General features: G+C 41.5%; 1 protein-coding gene across 1 annotated transcript in view; it reads left to right on the top strand.

The window, feature by feature from the left end:
* LOC136945817 (1,4-alpha-glucan-branching enzyme-like) overlaps nt 1-19,941 on the top strand; it is a 157,921-nt gene that overhangs the window by 95,360 nt on the left and 42,620 nt on the right. Inside the window, exons 11-13 of the mRNA XM_067239891.1 lie at nt 14,231-14,341; nt 14,437-14,608; nt 18,550-18,734. Coding sequence (XP_067095992.1) covers nt 14,231-14,341; nt 14,437-14,608; nt 18,550-18,734 — 468 coding nt within the window. The remainder of the gene's footprint in view (nt 1-14,230; nt 14,342-14,436; nt 14,609-18,549; nt 18,735-19,941) is intronic.

Genomic DNA, 19,941 nt, shown 5'->3' with positions numbered 1-19,941 from the left:
CTGAAGTTTGCGGAAGACACCACCCTTATTGGGCTCATCTCTGGTGGAGACGAGTCTGATTATAGGTGGGAAGCGGCCAACCTGGTGACCTGGTGCAGCCAGAACAACTTAGAGCTCAATGCTCTTAAGACAGTGGAGATGGTTGTGGACTTCAGGAGGAACACAGCCCCACTCACCCCCATCACCCTGTGTGACTCCCCAGTCAACACTGTGGAGTCCTTCCGCTTCCTGGGCACTATCCTCTCCCAGGACCTCAAGTGGGAACTGAACATCAGCTCCCTCATCAAGAAAGCACTACAGAGGATGTACTTCCTTCGGCAGCTGAAGAAGTTCAACCTGCCAAAGACAATGATGGTGCACTTCTACTCAGCCATCATTGAGTCCATCCTCACCTCCTCCATCACCGTCTGGTACGCTGCTGCCACTGCCAAGGACAAGAGCAGACTGCAGCGTATCATCCGTACTGCTGAGAAGGTGATTGGCTGCAATCTGCCTACCCTCGAGGACCTGCACACCTCGAGGACCCTGAGGCGAGCGAGGAAGATTGTGGCCGACTCCTCCCACCCTGGACACTCCCTGTTTCAGTCACTCCCCTCCGGCAGAAGGCTGCGGTCTATCAGGACCAATACCTCACGCCACAAAAACGGTTTCTTCCCTTCCGCTGTTGGCCTCTTCAACAAGGCCAAGGGACCACACTGACTCAAATGACTTCTTGCTTTAAACACTCTGCTTTTTGCACTGCATTACAACATGGTATCTTGTACATTTGTATTTTTTGTAATATTTGTATTTTTGTATTTTTATATTGTAATTTACGGCAACTTATATTTTATTGTATATTTAATTCTATTCTAATCCCACTTAGTACTGCTAGTTTATGTACCCTTAGTATAGTTAGTCCACATATTTAAATTTTAGGTATATGTTTATTGTATGCACCTTCCTGCCAAAGCAAATTCCTTGTCTGTGCAAACTTTCATGGCGAATAAATCCCTTTCTGATTCTGATTCTGATGAGTAGGCTAAATGCTTGAAAAATGTCACTAGAAGGGAAGAACTTAAGGGGGCAGACCCACCTGCAACCGACGCAAGCAAGCAATCCCTACAATTTCCCCAGAAATTGTACCCTCTCTAGTTGTCATTGTTGTGCTGGTTTACCAATTGTAACCATGAGTTAAATGACTGTTACGTTTGATCAGAAGAGCTGGATTTTTATGACGTGAGTGCATACACAGTAATTAGCTTCTTTCAGCTAATTAACTGCCCAGTGTCACTTGGCGAGGGCACCCGTTCTCGTCACGTGACGCAAGATCGGCGGCGTTTGAAGGGCCCCAAAACATTTAAATATATTAGTAAATCATAGTAAAGTGACATGTATTAAGTTTACTTCATGAAGTACTTACATTAATTGAAAGTGCACTTGAAAGTATTCCAAAGTATACTTTAAGGTACTTTAGGAAGCATGAACTGAAAGTGCACTACACAGGTTACTTTACAGTATTCAAAAGTAAACCTAAAATACACTATAAGTGTACTTATAATATATGATAGTACTTTAAATACACTATAAGTGTACAAAATGACCTAAAAAGTGGGCCAATTCAGTTTACTTAGTACAAAAATAGTATATCAATAAGTACACTGCTAGTATACTTTAAGTACCATGATAATAGTATACTTGTTATACTTACAAATTAAACTTGAAGTAGACTTATTTTTCGTAAGGGTAGACTTACTTGATTTTAGCTTACATGTTGATGCTTAGCCTAATTTAATAACTTCTGGAATGTCAATACAGGCAGTGTAGTCTATAATAGGCAGTGGATAAGATCATACTAGTTGAGAATGTTTATTTTGGTTTTATGTAGGTTATTAGACTACTGTAACATTGGGACTGGATGGCGGGTTATGTGCATATAAAACAAAAGTTGCATTTGATAAATCAAGTAGGCGGCCTATCTACTATATAACTAGCCTGACAGATCATTTAGAATAGCCTACGTTTTGTTCCTTTTACGTCTACGAACTAAATAGAATTTGACTAATCTCGGGTATTGCATTGTGCACAGGATTTCTTTTTTGTTGTTGCTGGTAAACCATGAATGCATCTATCAGGCTTGAAATGTGCAATACATCCACGCTTCTAATGATCGATTGCGTAGTGAATCAATGGATTTGGTCTCAACAGTTCCTTTCAACATTGTCTAGCTTACTCAAATCCAGTTACCCAACATTCCAAGCATTCCATTCTGACATGTTTACTTGCAGTTTAAGAACACATTTAATTTAGCTTATTGTTACATTAATGCACTCTTTGTACAGAATATGGTTATTCATTGCAGCCAGATCTAAGTTGTAAAATTCTGTATTTCTTCGAATAAACGCCGCCCTCGAATAAACGCCGCACCAAAAATGAACGTTGTGTAATAAACGCCGCCCTCGAATAAACGCTGCACCAAAAAAATCTGAAAACGGTTATTTAATACACATGTACATAACTTTCTGCACAGCTTTCTGTTTGAAAGCTAACGTGTATGAACGTTTAGGCATGCTGCTTCAGATTTCTACACAATGTGGAACACTTGTACTACCAACGCACACCTAATTGATAGCCAATGAGAAAGGGAGTTGCCACACTCATAGACAAACAAAGAATAGACAAGGAGGTCAGCGGTAGTAAATGAAACCTGCGTTTTGAGCTGCATGATTCATTTTTCACAATTCCAGCAACAAAGTTGTCTATGGCTGCACTGCAGCTACAATTCACGAAATCTCTCTTACTAATTAAACTCTGCCCTTGAATAAACGCTGCACCAAAAATGAACGTTATTTAACAAATGCGGCAGCGTTTATTTTAAGAAATACGGTACTCACTGTGAAGGAGGAACAGGGGTGAATCTACCGGGGTGGTATGGGGTGGCAACTGCCACCCTAATTAGCCTTGCCACCCCAGTTGGCAACTTTGAAAACAAAGAAAAGTTGTGGGTCATTGGACATTTGCGAGAGCGAATTTCTAATATCCGACTGCAAGTGAATGCAGCACGAGACGACTCCAACCACCCTCCCCACTCCGCCGACCGAAGTTGCTTTCATTTGAACACTAGAAAGGCGTAAACTGACCATAGAAGGCTCCAACTCAAGGAAGCAATCGTCGGCACGGACAGCAGACCACACCGGAGGAATGAGGTGTTAAGCCAGTGTTTCCGCTATGTTGACATTTCTGCTGCCACGGTATCAGAAATAGGGCTGTACAGAATTTTAGGCCGTCTATCAGCAGTGATTGTTAGAAAGCATATCGGAGGATAGCACGGACACACACGCAGTTGAGATTGCGTGTGTGCGTCCTTGAGAACTGTAGAGCTAAGTCGTATAACTTATGCAACTTATGCTGACATTCGAACGCCCAGTTTTGTTATTTTGACCGGTGTTTAGCACCGCTACGATCGTCCGTTTAGCCAATGCTTTTGGCTGCCTAAACAACGCGTATGTTTAGGGACCATCAACAAATTACAAATTTCAAAAGTCAATAGCTTTTCAACAACATGAACTAGGAGCATCAAAATAATGTTAAACTGTTGAAGATGTATGCATTCATGCTGCACAGCCTTTACTTTGTTCATTTTCATGTCAGGTTATTAAAAAATACTTTTTTATTCAAAATATATCTTCAAACTTCAATAGCTTTTTAGTCATGCGACCTATAATCCTCATTCATTTGAGTGTTCACTGACTATGCATACATGTTGCAAAGCCTTTAGTTTGTGTCATTTTTATCTCGCACACTTCTGCCACGGGGTGCCACCTCTCAAAATCTCCTGCCACCCTCTTGCCACCCCATGAATATTTTTCTAGATCCGCCCCTTAGGAGGAAGTCTTGTGCGTGAGTGGAGACAAAAAAGTGTGGCTGGCCGCATCGAGGAGTCACAGAGCCCTGTAGTCTGTCCGTTTCTCTTATTATAAATTATAAGCAGGCCCAAACGAGCGCAGAATTCCAACAAAAACCCGCAGAATTTCAAATAGAACACAGTGGTCTGAGGCAAAATTTATATGATGTCTTTATTCTTTCAAAATATTTTACCTGTAAACAGAGCCCATAGCCACCAGTGTAGGTAGGTCTGTGATAGCAATCAAATTAAGTCTGTCAACCCTGAAACTGATACTGTAACGTTTACGTTAGACTACCGTATTTTTCGGAAAAAATGAGACGCATTTTCTATAAACCGCACCCCACTAGAATGTCAGCTTTGTGTTTGTAAATTGAGTATAAACCACACTGGAATATATGCTGCACTTGATACGGGAACAATGATACCAAGCAATGCACAAGTATAGGCGATCTTACAGCATGCTGTAAGTTCGAAAACGAAAGTAAGTGCGTAATGTATGTTTTCTATTGCCCGGGAATTAACTAATATTTACCTTTTAGACACGGGAGTTCTAAATATTTCTGACGGTCCCCAAAGCGTAAGTTATTTTTCCGAAATGTATCACGTTTTTAGCTGTTTTTTTGTTGATCAATTGTCTTTTTATTGATTTCTCATCTCATTGCAAACAAGACATGTATACAATATACAATTTAAATCCCACCACTTCCCACCGCCCATCCCCCCACCAGAAACAAAACAAACACACAAAGAAACAATACAGGAAAAAAACACAAAAAAAAAAACACAACTGACCAAACTTTATCTCTGTTGTGTTCAAAATCAGAAAAGCCACAGTGCGCAGTAAGGTAAACCATCAATTATAGAAGGCTAGTCCTCAATTATGTGCTGACACTGTCAAGAAAAGGGCTCCAGATCTTATAGAATGCTGGCCACGATATTCAAGTGTCCCTCGCTTGCGTGCCTCTCGGATAATTAGCTCCTTAACCTGATACTTGTGAAGGCGCATGATCACCGGACGCGGTCTTCCTCCTTTCTTGGGCTTGGGTGCCAGACTGCTATGAGCCCTGTCGATTTCCGGAGGTGTTGGCAGCACCTGCTGCCCGAAGACCTCGCAGAGAAAAGGATGGAAAGAATTCCGATGGCCGAGTCCCCTCGACCGATTCCTCCAAGCCCACCACGCGGATGTTCTGTCTCAGGCTGCGCCCCTCCAGATCGCAGACCTTGGAGCGGAGATGTTCGTTGCTAACCTGCAAAGTTGAGCACCGTTCTTCCAGGTCTGTGACGCGCTGAGCCACGTCCTCCGCTGCTGTTTCAAGTGATGTTATGCGTTCTTCTTGATTTTCCAATGTAGACTGTATTAAGCTCAATTTAGATTCCACTATCTGAAATGAGGATTTAAACTCGGCCGATAGTCTTGCAGTATGGTGATTCAGCAGGTCAGTTATGCTATCCAAGGTCAGGCTATCTCCCCTGTATCCTTTTTGGAGCTTTTCCCGGACTTACTCGCCATCGTATGTTATACAAAATATGAAAACATTTAAGTGTCAAATGGGATATAAAACAACAGAAATATTAACTCAATGGTAGGTTTTAGTCAAAATGTGTGAACGGTTTTGTGGGAGCCTACCGTCCTTGCGACTACTCCATAAACCCGCCAAACGGAAGCTCAGTTGATTTAATGATGTCACGTTAAGCTTTAACTTCTTACCTTTCGAGCTAAATATTGTTTTAGGTTTTAGAGTTAGCTTAGCCTTTACTAGAGCCGGTAAAAGGACGCTGGCGCCGGTAAATTAGCCGTGCGCTACCCTTGTCCAAACCCGACCGCACTTCTATCCTCGTAGTAAACACTCGCCGCTGCTGTTTTTCCGGGGATATTAACTTGATCTGACCATCAATTCTGTCAACATATCTGGGAACGTAGTTATGTCCTTCACAATAAGATATCACGCTTCAACATCTCCAAACTATGCAATGAAAGCTCAATTTGAGTGTAGACCACCTGCTGGATGTTTTGTTAAACTCATCTCATGTCAGTCCCTTGCAAAACCTACAAACATCTTTTATCCAAAGAACACCGATGCGTACAGCATGTGTACAGAACATTGAAAACATATCATGTTAATTTAACGTTTATTCAGGTGTCCCCATTAAATTAGGAAGTCATGAAATATTAAGCAAAAGTCAATCATAGACGTTAAACATTGAATGGGGTCAAAGATAACAGGACGGTTAGCAAAAGACAAATGACTTGTGCAAATCTTTGAAAATCTGAACATTTATTTAAATACAAAACAGACTAAAAGAAAATTCAAAATTAATCTGGACACAACATTTCAAATAATCCTCGTCATCCAGCTCCTCGTCCCAACCTTGGTACCACACATGGTGTGATACCATGTGTGGTATCATCTGCCTTTAGGTTTCAGATCTACAAAACAAACCTGATAGTGCTCCGATTATTTGTTCGATTATTTGTTCGTTTTTTCCGCAGTCGCAACTTTTCTTTTCAGACATCAAACTTGTTTGCCTGCCCCCCTCCCTTCCTCCCTTCGACTTCAGATCACGTCACACAGGAAAGGAGGGGTGATCTGTAGACGATCTGTAGACGAGGGGAGGAAGGGAGGGGGGCAAGCAAACTTTGCCTGCCCCCCTCCCTTCCTCCCCTCGTCTACAGATCACGTCACACATGATCGTGTATTTTCATTGGCTAGACAAAGTAGTGTTAAGCTAGCGTTGAAATACACTCATATGCTAACCCATAGTAGCAGTACGATGACAACACAGAAACACTTTTCTGAGTAAAGATTGTCGCCCATGCGTCGCCCGAGTGTCGCCGAGTGGTCTTTCGGCTTTCTCTCATCAAAGTAACTTTCCTATAGTATTTTGACATGTAAACGTCCATATATGTTCATGAAATTTGACACGTAGATTGTTTGATATGCATGAAGTAATACTACTTACACTTTGCTGGCAATCGCAGAAGAAAATGCTAGCAAAAAGACCGGAAACTGCGTGACGTCGGAAACTTCGGGTTTTGACAATAGGAGTTTACGGCGGTCGGGATTGAACACAGTGACGTTAGCTACCTAGCTTTAGTTAGCTTCCGGGCTAAGGTAGCTAGCAAAATACTCGTAGCAATGCTACTACCATGCTAGTGTTGTCTTGTTAGCCTTCTCATTAGTACATTTTGAAGCCATACTAAAGCGTTTGTGGCATAGTTCTTGTCCATCGGAAAATATTCAGTTGGAATGTTCGAAATCACATATATGCGACGTAGGGTAGAAATTAAAATAAATAATTTGGTCAGCTCAGCAGCGGTTGTTTCATCATCCGCTGTTGTGTTCGGAGCAAAAAATGATGTTAAAGGAGAGTTTGTTGAGTCAACAGTAATGTGATTGCCCCAACTACAAAAATATTGTTGTCTTTACTTAGTTTTTAGCTCAACTTAGTACAAAATGTTAAGTAGTAAAATGATGACTTTGTTGACTAAACCCATTTTTCCCATTTAACCTGTATTAAGCTACAGCTATTACCAAAGCAAATACACATACACAAATGCAAACTTTAAGAGAAATGTATTCTTTACTTTGACTGAATATTTAAAATAAAATAAAATATATAAAAATATAAATAGAATATAAAGATATATATATATATATATTTTGTTTTAAATCAGTGGCACAATGCACATTATTCTCAAATAAAAAGAAATAAAAAGAAAACAGGAGCCATTTCAGAGTTCCTATCCTACAGTGTCTGGCGGTGAGTGTCCCAGTAACACCAGTTATCTCTTCACACCTTTTTCAAAACATCTGATTTTTTAAACATTCGCATAGGCAAGCCAAGGACTATACATAACATGAAATAATTTGACCTTTCACCTCATAATTTCAACAACAAGGATAACTCCGAATATGTGTTTGCTGTTGGCTGCCACAAACATCAACTACAACATCAGACTTAACATTCACAACGCAGTGCCAATTCTTTGTACTTAAAGAGCTGTTTGCCCAACATGAACTCAGTTTCTTCGCCGTGGCCAAGAGGAAATGTACTTTTCTTGGCACGTAACAGCCAAGCCCTCTGCCGTTAAGAGTAATATAGAGAGCTATTAACCAGCAATTAGAGATGACTATGAGTATCAAAATAATTAACACAAAACGATGTAGTTCTTAGCTAGTCAGAGCCATAGATATATATATATATATATATATAAAGGCTAGATGTCTCGTCCGCGTTGCCGGCCAACGGAGTCGAACGTCCGCACATGGCGGCCATCTTGCTACAGTCAACTCGCTCACCCATAACATTGTGTTGTTGCTACATGTACTTTTTAAATAACCATAACTTGCTCAATTTTCAACCGATTTTTAAACGGTTGGGTTTGTTATCAACGTCAGAGATGTAGTTATGCCACTGCGTACTTGTATTCTATAAAATAAAATAAAAACATAATTATTCATAGATACGCAGTTCCCGTTTTTCTTTTATATCCAAATTTACATTTATTTATTTAGCGGACCCTTCTATCCAAAGCGACTTCCAAGAGAGAGCTTTACAAAGTGCATAGGTCACTGATCATAACAACAAGATAGCCACAAAAACATTGCGAGTAGCCAAAACATGAAGCACACATTGTGAACAATCAAAGTAAGTGCCAAAGGGAAGAACCATAAGAGCATGTAGTTAAACAATTTACAATTAAACAACATGAACCGCTATAAGTGCAAGTGTACCTGTGGAAAAAGCAAGCAACAATAATAAAAACAATATATCACAGCGAGTACAAAAATTTAAATCAGTTACCACTAACCTCAAGAGCAGCAAGTCTCTAAGCAAGAGTCATTGTGATCCTTGAGGAAACTAACATCGGGTCAAGCGAACCATTCCTAAGTACCGTTGTACTCCCGGAACAAGTGCGTCTTGTGCCTTGAAGTTGAAGAGACAGTCAGTGTCTCTGATGGAGGTGGGGAGTTGATTCCACCACTGGGGGGCCAGACAGGAGAAGAGCTTGTGTTGGGACCGAGCGGTCTTGAGCGGTGGGACCACCAGGCGGTTGTCTGAAGAAGACCGTAGGTGACGGGTGGGGGTGTAAGGCTGCAGGAGAGACTTGATGTAGACGGGTGCAGTCCCATTCACTGCTCGGAAGGTCAGTACCAGGGTCTTGAATCTGATACGGGCCATGATAGGTAGCCAGTGGAGAGAGATGAGGAGCGGGGTAACATGGGAGCGTCTGGGTAGATTGTAGACCAGGGGGGCCACTGCGTTCTGAATCCTCTGAAGAGGGCGGGTTGCACATGCTGGGAGACCAGCGAGCAGCGAGTTGCAATAGTCCAACTTGGAGAGGACGAGTGCTTGGACTAGCAGCTGGGTGGAGTGCTCAGACAGGTATCTCCTGATCTTCCGGATGTTGTAGAGGGTGAATCTACATGACCGGTAGACTGCAGCAATGTGGGCCGTGAGGGAGAGCTCTTCGTCCATGGTAACCCCAAGGTTCCTGGCAGAGGATGAAGGGGTCACCGTCGCAGATCCCAGGGTGATTGAGAGATCGTGGGAGATGGAGGGTTTAGCGGGGATGATAAGTTCTGTTTTGGCGAGGTTCAGCTGGAGGTGGTGCTCGGTCATCCAGGCAGAGATGTCTGTGAGGCAGGCCTCAATCCTAGCTGAGATCCCCGGATCGGTCGGGGGGAACGACAGGTACAGCTGCGTGTCATCAGCGTAGCAGTGGTAGGAGAAGCCATGGGAGGTGATGATTGGCCCAAGTGAGGTGGTGTACAAAGAGAAGAGGGAGGGGTCCAAGGACGGAGCCCTGTGGGACACCAGTGGAGAGCTGGCGAGGGCCTGACAGTTTGCCTCCCCAGGAGACCTGGTAGGATCTTCCCGACAGGTAGGATGAGATCCACTGGAGTGCAGTGCCAGTGATGCCCATCTCAGAAAGTCTGGAGAGCAGGATCTGGTGGTTAACCGTATCAAATGCTGCAGAAAGGTCCAGCAGAATGATGACGGATGACCTGGAAGCCGCTCTGGCAGACTGGAGGGCAGTGGTGACTGAAAGGAGGGCAGTCTCTGTGGAGTGGCCAGTCTTGAAGCCCGATTGGTTGGGGTCAAGCAGGTTGTTCTGAGAGAGAAAGTTTGACATTTTCTCCTTTAATTCTTCTTGCAATATCCTGTATAAATGTGATATAAACCTTGCTTTCACTGTTCCTTCAATTGCCGATATGAAGAGGTTTTCTATTTTGGATGGTGGTGAGCAGAGCTTTTCCCATTCTTTGTGTGTATGTAAATAGTGTCTTATTTGTAAATATCTGTAAAGGTCTAGGTTTGGTAACTCATATTTCTCTTTAAGCTGTTCAAATGACTTCAACACACCTCCTTCAAACAGCTGGTCCAGTGCTACTATACCCCTCTCCCTCCATCTTTCAAAACGCCTGTCCAGTCTAGCAGGAAAAAATTCTGAATTGCTTGCTATTCTTATAGCTCTGGATATAGTCATGGGGAGTTTTAATTTTTTCCTCACAAATGAGCATATTTTTAGAGTATTTATAACCCATATATTGGTAACCTTATTCTTCCCACAGTGGTCTAAATTCAGGAATGGGAATGAGTCCAGTGGTGTATCTGGGCATTCACTTTGCTCCATTCCTACCCATATAGTGTCTGTATAGTTCTTGGGATACCCAAGCAACCATTGCTCGTAATTGGGTTTTTATTTTCCTTTTTGCTTTGCCATATACATTTGGATAACCATTTGTCCAGTGCAGTAAAAGTGGCTGCAGGAACATATATAGGTAGTGATTGAAAAAAAAGAGCAATCTTGGCAGGATGTTCATTCTTATCGTTTCTATTCTCCCTATCAGAGAGAGTGGCAGGATTTCCCGTCTTGTGAGGTCTGCTTTTGTGTGGCACATCAATTTTCTATTGTTGACCGTGAACAGTTTTGATAAATCTGTTGTAAAGATAATTCCCAGGTATCTAAATCCCTGTGACCAGTGCACATTGAGCCTTCCCGTTAGCTGTATAGGCCATTGTCCATTTTCATTATTCATAGCAAAGAACAAGGGACTAAGGCAGTCTCCTTGTCTCACCCCCCTCTGCAGGTCGAAGAACTCAGAACAGCATCCATTCACTCTGACACGCGACTTTGGGTTTTTGTATATGGCCCTGACCCAATTTACAAACTCTGGGTGAAATCCCATTGCAGACAGTGTTTTGTACAAGGAGTCCCAGTTCATCGTATCAAATGCTTTCTGTGCGTCAAAACTTCTGAGCATTGATGTCTGCTTATTTTTCTTAGCACAGGTAATAATGTTTAGGGTTCTTCATATATTATTAGCACCTGAATCCTGTTTGATCCGGGTTAATCAGCGTTGTAATATGTTTTTGGACTCTTCGTGCTAAAATACTTGTCAATAATTTCTGGTCATTACATATCAGGCTAATGGGTCTATATTCTTCGCAGAGAGTTGGGTCCTTTCCTTCTTTATGAATAACAGATATAATGGCCCGTGACCATGTCTCAGGACGGTCATTCTTGGAGAGAGCGTATCTAAACACCCTTGTTAAGATCGGCACCAAATCATTTATGAAGCATTTATCGAATTCTCCAGAGAACCCGTCCACTCCTGGGGATTTATTATTTTTCAATCTTTTTATTGCATCCCTTATTTCTATTTCTGAAATTGGTGTTACCATGTTTAGTGAGACTTCTTCTGAAAATTCGGGGAGGTTTAAATTAGCTAGGAAGGTGTGAGTTTTGTCTATTGTAGTTTGTGATTTGGGCTCTTTGTACAAATGTTCGTAAAATGATGCAAATGCATCTGCTACCTCTTTGGGATGAGATACTGTTCTTGCCAATGTTGGATGAACAACCTTAGAGACAATTCGGCTGGCAGGAGCCTTGCGAAGTTGGAAAGCTTGGAGGCGGCTGGCTCTGTTGCCCATCTCATAATATCTCTGTCGGAAGAATCGTAGAGCTCCCTCTGCTTTATATGATAAAAGGATCCAAGGATATATGATATAAAAATCCAAGGATTTTCTCGCCTCTTTAAGTTCTGTGGCAGTATTACTTGATCTATTATTCTTGTGTTGTGTTTCTAGGAGCTTTATCTTGTTTTCTAGGCTCAACTGTTCCTCTAGTCTCTTTCTCTTCAGTTGTGATGATCTTTATGATTTTCCCTCTTATAACTGCTTTTGCTCCCTCCCATAAAATTGACGGGTTAACTTCTCCATTATCATTTGTCTCAAAATATTCTTTCAATTGTTGTCTCAAATCCTCCACTGCTTCTGTGTTGTTCAGTAAAGATACATTCAACCTCCAATATCTGAAAAAAGAGTACATGCCCAGGTCTATCTTCAGTATGATTGGGGCATGATCACTCAGAGTTATAGGTTCAATATGACATTCTATCACTTTATAAATGTATTGTTGAGGGAAACATAAGAAATCAATCCTTGAATAACTGTTCTGTACATTAGAGAAAAAACTGAAATCTTTCCCTTTAGGGTTTTTAGTTCTCCATGGGTCTACAAGTCCCAGTTCAGAGAATAAATTATTCAGTGTGTGTTTTTGGACTTTGGTGTCCTTTTTCTATTGGGTTCCTGTCCGTTTTCCCATCTTGCACTGCATTGAGGTCCCTTCCAATTACTAGCATACCTTTTGAATTGTCTGCAATGATGTTCGCAATTTCTTTGAAAAAACCTGGATCATATTCGTTTGGAGCATATACATTCGAAATGGAAATCTCAGTTTCCCCCGCCCATGCATCTCCTTTTATTTGGCCTACTTTATTATAATCATTAATGGTTTAGCCTACCATTAGCAAATAAGTGTGTGATTTGTTTCCGTGATTTTTTTGTGTCAATCCTTAGAAGCGCCAAGCACCGATCTTAACCCTAACCCATGCAAGAAGTGCCATCAAGCTATACTTATTTGTCAGTAAGAGTGTCCCTTTCGGAAGACTCAGTGGTCATTTGACCACCTAGTGACGATAGAAATGGGGAAAACCGCTGCTTTTAGTGTTAATAAATGAACACATTTACTGATAATCCATTTGGATGTGCATTAATCAGTCTTTCAAAAGCTTTTACCCAGGATATACCTCCGCATCACAAGAACTTGGGACCCTCGCACTTGGAAACTTTAAAGCCAGTCTTAGTCATTTCTTGCAGTATGTTGAAGTTGCCCTCTATGAAATGGCAATACCAGCCCCAAATCTTTTTTTAACCCTTAATTTAAATGGGTTCCCAGCTCAACGTTTTTCCTGTACCAATACCAATTCAAAGACCTTGCGTCAGATTTTGCCAGAATTGCAAGAAGAAATGCAATTTGCGAGGTCAGGGCATTTAGTCCCCTCTCAGCTGTATTATTATCAGGGTTCTTACAAGGTGCTTGAAGTAGGCTACTTGAATATGACTTTTTGAAATGTAAGTCCTGGAAAACCCTTGAAAAGTTATATTAATGACGAGGTACTTGAAAAGTACAGTATATATGAATTTAAAAAGTAATTTTGAAGTGTTCATTTTTTTTCTATAAAACATAAATACAGTCTTTTCGCTCAAAATTTACGCCTCAGCCCACCTCCTGCTAATTTAATAAAGGAACATACGTTTTTTTTCTGGCATTCTTTGGTATGCATTATAGCATATGATCATCCTCTCAATTCATTTAAGTGTTTTTCAAGCACGATAAAAGCCAAAGTAGAAATCAATTCGGTTCTGAAGAAGCGCTGTCTGAAGCGGCATTCTTTGCACACACACCTGACTCGCGCGCGCGCACACAGAGAAAAGCGGCTTCTTCTAAGACAGTGCGCGCCAGTACCATTTGGAATTTTTTGCGAGTATCCTCGTAAGCACAGTCTTAAATGAGTTTCAAAGTCTTTAATGAAGGTGAAGAGCTGGAAATAAACCGGATTTGTGTCAGATCCGCGACATGTGCGTCAGGTCTTAAAGAGACAGCCGTCTAATAAACCCACTGCTGTCCGTCTCATTAATGTTAATCAAAGAAAAAGAGAATCACTCGCTGCTCTTGATTGAATAACATTTGTAGGTTTAATAAGGATTAATTTAAAGTAAATAAAGTATATGTTTGATAAATGAGATCTCTGATTGTAGTCCTAGAAAGTCCTGGAATTTCATTATACAGTATCTGTACGAACCCTGTGTTATATTCTCTGTAGTTTCAGTAAGCGCTTTTCTTTTTTAACAGGGTCTGAATGTGACCACAGCAGACCTGAGAGCAGGTTGACAGGATAATGCTAAGCTACCTATAGATGCTCAGCTCCTTTATTAAAAAATTTAGGTGGAAACTTTAATTTATTTTAAAACATCTTCCTTCTCAATGCACAGATCCTGAAGGAATATATGGATGAAGACTGGAACATGGGAAATGTCGTCTACACACTGACCAACAGGCGTTACGGAGAGAAGTGTATTGCTTATGCCGAGAGCCATGACCAGGTTGCCCTTTCCCAACACATTATGGATGCCTCAACTGAATCGAATTGCTGAATCTGACGAGTTCTGAAGTATTTGTTCTTGCCCGTGTAAACTAGGCTTTGGTTGGGGACAAGACGCTAGCTTTTTGGCTGATGGATAAGGAGATGTACACCAACATGAGCTCACTAAGTCCCATGACTCCTGTCATTGACCGAGGACTGCAGCTCCATAAGATGATCCGACTCCTCACACATGGTCTGGGAGGAGAGGGTTACCTCAACTTCATGGGTATGTCAACATGTTATTGGTCAGCAGACATACTGTACAGTTTGTTCCTACTGATAGCGCTTTATTATTAACTCCTGAATGTATGTTGTTTATTTCAAAGTATTCTTGTTTTCCACAATATGCAATGGGTCATGCAAAGCCTGTGTTAGCATTTTGGAACTAAAGGTCACGTGAAAAACCCTTAGTTTTTAAAGAGTTGAAGTTGAATAACATCCCCAAATATGCTTAATACTTTGATACAAAGGCAAAAACTATTAAAAATAAAATGGGCTGAAACGGTCCTCAGTCTTTTCAGAAATTATACTAGTCTTATGGGATCCCCTCAGCGCTCAGTCAGATGGCTGAGCGGTGAGGGAATCGGGCTAGTAATCTGAAGGTTGCCAGTTCGATTCCCGGTCATGCCAACTGACGTTGTGTCCTTGGGCAAGGCACTTCACCCTACTTGCCTCGGGGGAATGTCCCTGTACTTACTGTAAGTCGCTCTGGATAAGAGCGTCTGCTAAATGACTAAAATGTAAATGTAGTCTTACTAAATTTTAACTGAAGATTGCACCTGTTGCTGAGGTTAATGAACTGATGTAGATGCTGTTGTCAGCAAATCAACCTGGACGGAAGTTAAATGTTGTTACATAGTCGCCCAGTGTAAAGCACAATGCAAACATTGCCATACTGTAGATTCACAGTGTTCTGTACAGAATAGGCCATCTAACTCATGTGATAGCATCAAAGTTGCCAGAAAATGCTGGCTATAGTTAAAACCCCTATGGTAATTCTCACACATCTAAACACGGTCTTGATTCTGGTAAATCTTTGCAAAAATGTGTCTTATTATTTGTAATTATTTGTTGGAAAGTATTATGTGATTCCATGGCCATCATTTGTAGCTTTTATAATCAGTCTGCAGATGTGTCTCTCAAAGCAGTCTTATATGTCTCTTAAGGCTGAATGTAGAAACGGTTACACTTCCAAAAAGGGAATGTGCATTTGAAGTGGAAACTGAATTTGAGTTTCAGACTCAATTGTAATGTATATACACTATGGGCCCTATCTTGCACCCAGCGCAATTGACTAGTATCATTCCTAGTTTGCACTCGACGCAAAGCAGACTTTTCCCTCCACAGACGCATGTCGGTAAATTAGGGAATTACCTTGCACTCCCGGGGGGCGGTTCAGCGAAAAAAGGAGCCGTGTTCGGACGCAAACGTTCCCTGGTGGTATTTTGCAGTTTCAGAAAAACAATTCCACCACAGACCAGGAAAAACGTAGTCTAAAGTCAATGGCGGGTTATTCAGATGCTATTTTAAGGGTGCATGCTTGGCCCGTGCGCACTGCTGGCGAGGCCAGGGTGTTCTTCCTGCGAAGCTACGTTACATTGCATTTTTTTCATGTCAATGATTAAAAAGATTTTCATGAGGAATCTCTATGCATGTGAAATTGATTTGTAACAATTGTGGCAATTTTCTCCCACGCCTGTTTAACCGAAGCTAATTTGTGTGGGTTTCTTCTCCCATCCCAATCAGAATTCTGTTTATTCGCCATGTATGTAACACAAACACAGAATTTACTGTGGCAGGAAGATGCAAACAATAAACATATACGGGTCTTAAATTAAGTAAAAAAGTACAATGGTTAAACTAATTCTAAGAACTAAACAATTTAAAAATAGCACAATTTCAAAAATAAAATATATATAAAACAAGACTAAGAATTTGAATGAGCAGCATGAGTGGGCAACTTGGTGCAATGAGAAAACTGCTCTGCCTTTCCCATACAATGTCACTTCTCTATCTTTTACGGCCTGACGAGAACGTCAGTCTCCTCGGCTCCTGGCGTGCGCCTGGCATATCCACCGTTATAATAGCAATCTGCCATGGAACAAGCGTCTGCTCTTAAAGGGAATGTGAGATGATGCTCTGATTGGTTTATTGCACGTTACGCCCAAACCACACCCATTAGTAATGTAGCTACTTCAGACCAACCCATTTTAGATCTGCGCAAGGCGCAAAGTCATTTATCCCGCCGGTATAATAGCAACAGCGCCGGAGTCCCGCCCAAAAAGTTACTTGCGCTTTGCGTTTTGATACTTGTGTTTCAGATCGTTAAAATAGGGCCCTATATTGCCAAAGATTATTCACTCAGCTATCCAAATCATTGAATTCAGGTGCACAAAGCAAGGGCCATTAAGACATGGATGAGCGAGTTTGGTTTGAAAGAACTTGACTGGCCTGCACATAGTCCTGACCTCAACCCGATATAATACATTAACATTTTTTGCCAATGGGCCAGTGGGTTTGAAACTTACTATCCCCAAGACAATTTTTACTGCCCCCCCCTCCAAAAGTTGTAATGTATCATTACAACAAAACCAAAGACTTATAAGTTATGTTATTCTGTTAACATGTTTAACCATTTATCAAACACATCCTGGGTATAAAAAAACTAAAATGAAATCACATTTCTAGTGATAAAAAATAAAAAGGTAATATATGACTATAGTCAATTAACTTTTAACCTCAAACATGATGTGCTCTCTCCCTTGCTGACAGCCATCTCTGCACAACTCTGTCTGGCTGAAACTGTGAAACCTCTGGTCCCTCAATACTAATATAAAAGCTTCCATAGCATTTCATCAGTATGATACTGAGTACCCAAGTCGTCACCATTCTTCTGCTGCAGTTCAATAGCCCTGGGGAACAAGGCGAATGGCTGGTCCGTCTTAATAACATGATAGCCATTGTTATAAGTCGTGCAGTCGTGGGGGAGTCAGATGGCTGAGCGGTGAGGGAGTCGGGCTGGTAATCTGAAGGTTGCCAGTTCGATTCCCGGCCGTGTCAGTTGACGTTGTGTCCTTGGGCAAGGCACTTCACCCTACTTGCCTCAGGGGGGAATGTCCCTGTACTTACTGTAAGTCGCTCTGGATAAGAGCGTCTGCTAAATGACTAAATGTAAACGTGTAAATGTGCAATAACATGATGGGCATCTGCATTTAAATTTCTGACCAGCATGGTCAACGGCCCGGAAGATGGATTGTCAGCCACCCGCTTAGCTGTCACACAAACCAGGTGCTGTCTGCTATTAGCATGGCTGGTCAGGGATTGTTTTAGAAAATTGTCGGTGCCTGTGTAAAAAGATCCACTTTTGTCTGCTTTAGACGGGAAAATACGACAGACGACACATGGACATCTTATTTCCATAAAAAAGGTTGCTTCCGTTTGAGCTCCTTTGCTGCCATCTTCACTTCAGTGTCTCTCGCCAGTCTCACGCCAGTTGTTCAAAAATGTATTGCGATTAGAGAATTACAATTAGACAATCACTCGTCACTCACTACTCAACTCTTGATTGGCCAATGGTGCGCTCCACGAGCTGCAAAGTTATTTATGCATTTATCAGATAGCTAAACATATATGCAGGATGTTAAGTTTTACAATGCAATTATTATTATTTTTCAATCAATGCTTTGCAGTGGCCCGATCGGGACAGTGAGTTGCTAGTTTAACTGTCCTTACCTTACTTTTTACTGGGCCATCGTTATTGTCGAGTCCTACCTTTGGGATGAATTAGAGTGGAGACTGCGAGCCAGGCCTTCTTCTCTACAAATGCACTTCTGGAAGAATGGTCAAAAATTCCCATAAACACACTCCTAAACCTTGTGGAAAGCCTTCCTAGAAGAGTTGAAGCTGTTATAGCTGCAAATGGTGGGCCGACATCATATTAAATCATATGGTTTAAGAATGGGATGTCACTCAAGTTCATATGCCTGTGAAGGCAGACGAGCGAATACTTTTGGCAGTATAGTGTATATGTGGTATTCATCATTTAACAACTTCACTGCTAAATTGACGCATTCCTAAAAAGTCTATAACTATGGCATTCCATTTGTTAGTTGTTATCGTGGCAACGTCTAACAGACATGCTAATCGTCTAACCTTCCTGACTTGCAGGGAATGAGTTTGGTCATCCAGAGTGGCTGGATTTTCCTAGGGAGGGAAACAGTGAGAGCTACCACTACGCTCGCAGGCAGTATAACCTGGTGGACATGGGACACCTCCGTTACTGCCAGCTCTACGCCTTTGACCGGGACATGAACCACACTGAGGACAAATATGGCTGGCTTTCCGCTCCCCAGGTAACACGCACACACACAAACCCAGATAGCACAGCACACACATGATTTTAGTGTAGGCTACAGCTCTGTGCACTCATTGTATTTGGATTCATATTTCATTCCTGAACATTACCATGAAAAAGGAAAATCAAACTGAAAAAGGAAACTCAAATGTGCCTTGTAGCTTTTTTTTCCAGAGAGACAGAGAAACACTGTAAATGTTGTATTCAAAGGCTAATTCTAGGAATGTCTTGATTCATTTGCTAGACTATCAAGGTGAACACATTGAGAGTATGGGAATTATGCTGTGTTCTTTTCATTGCCGTTTGGTAGTAGGGAAAGTAACGGGAGAATGCAAATGGGAACTGTACATTAAATATTTTCCTTGATTCACTGTAAGAGGTAATGTCAAGGAGGTTCGCTGTTATTTTGCGTACTTTATTATCAATTTGTGTCATCAGAGTCATCAAATCCATAGTAAAATTGCTACACCCCATTTACAGCAACAGAATGTTGGCTGAATGCATACCCACATTACCCATCTTTTTTTTTCTCAAGGTTAAAGCATGATGAAGCATGTAATCAACTGTTGTTTTGAAACCACTAGCTAATGTGACACTTGTGCATTGTTTGCTGAATAACTTGGTGCCGATCGGATCACCACCAGCTTTCACAAAGTTTCCGTTGTGCCTTTATAAAAAGTAAAACATTACAAACCCTAACAGCCATGATATAGGCCTGTCGCGATAGTCAATATATTGACTAATCGCACGATATATGGAAATTAGCGCAATAATTTTTGGTTCCGCGATATATTGCAAGTGATCATTTTTATATTAAAAAATTATGATTATATTCATTTTTACATAAAAACGAATGTCACCAACATTTTAGTCGATCCCGCTGCCTCTGTTGTGTCTGCTTTCTGTGTCAAAAGCGTAGGCGGGGCTAGCGTCTCCACACACAAACACACACAGCGCGGACACCGACAGTTGAAGAGAAGGCGTGAACCCACTGTGTTATAAAGAGTTCTGCTTCGGGACATCTACAGCTAGTTAGGAAGAACAAGTCCAAATGGACTTGGTTTCAAAGCTGCAATCTTCAGCTCCGGTGTGGGAACATTTTGGCTTTAAGCCGAATGAGATGAGAGCCAATTAACGTGAACGAGCCGGTATATCGACTTTGTTTAAAAACAGTGGCAACGAAAAGAGGCAACACAACTAACCTA

Source organism: Osmerus mordax, chromosome 7 (genome assembly GCF_038355195.1).
Source record: "Osmerus mordax isolate fOsmMor3 chromosome 7, fOsmMor3.pri, whole genome shotgun sequence".
Classification (NCBI taxonomy): Eukaryota; Metazoa; Chordata; class Actinopteri; order Osmeriformes; family Osmeridae; genus Osmerus; species Osmerus mordax.
Note: the sequence above shows the minus strand (reverse complement) of the source record. Positions and strands in the feature narration are given on the sequence as shown.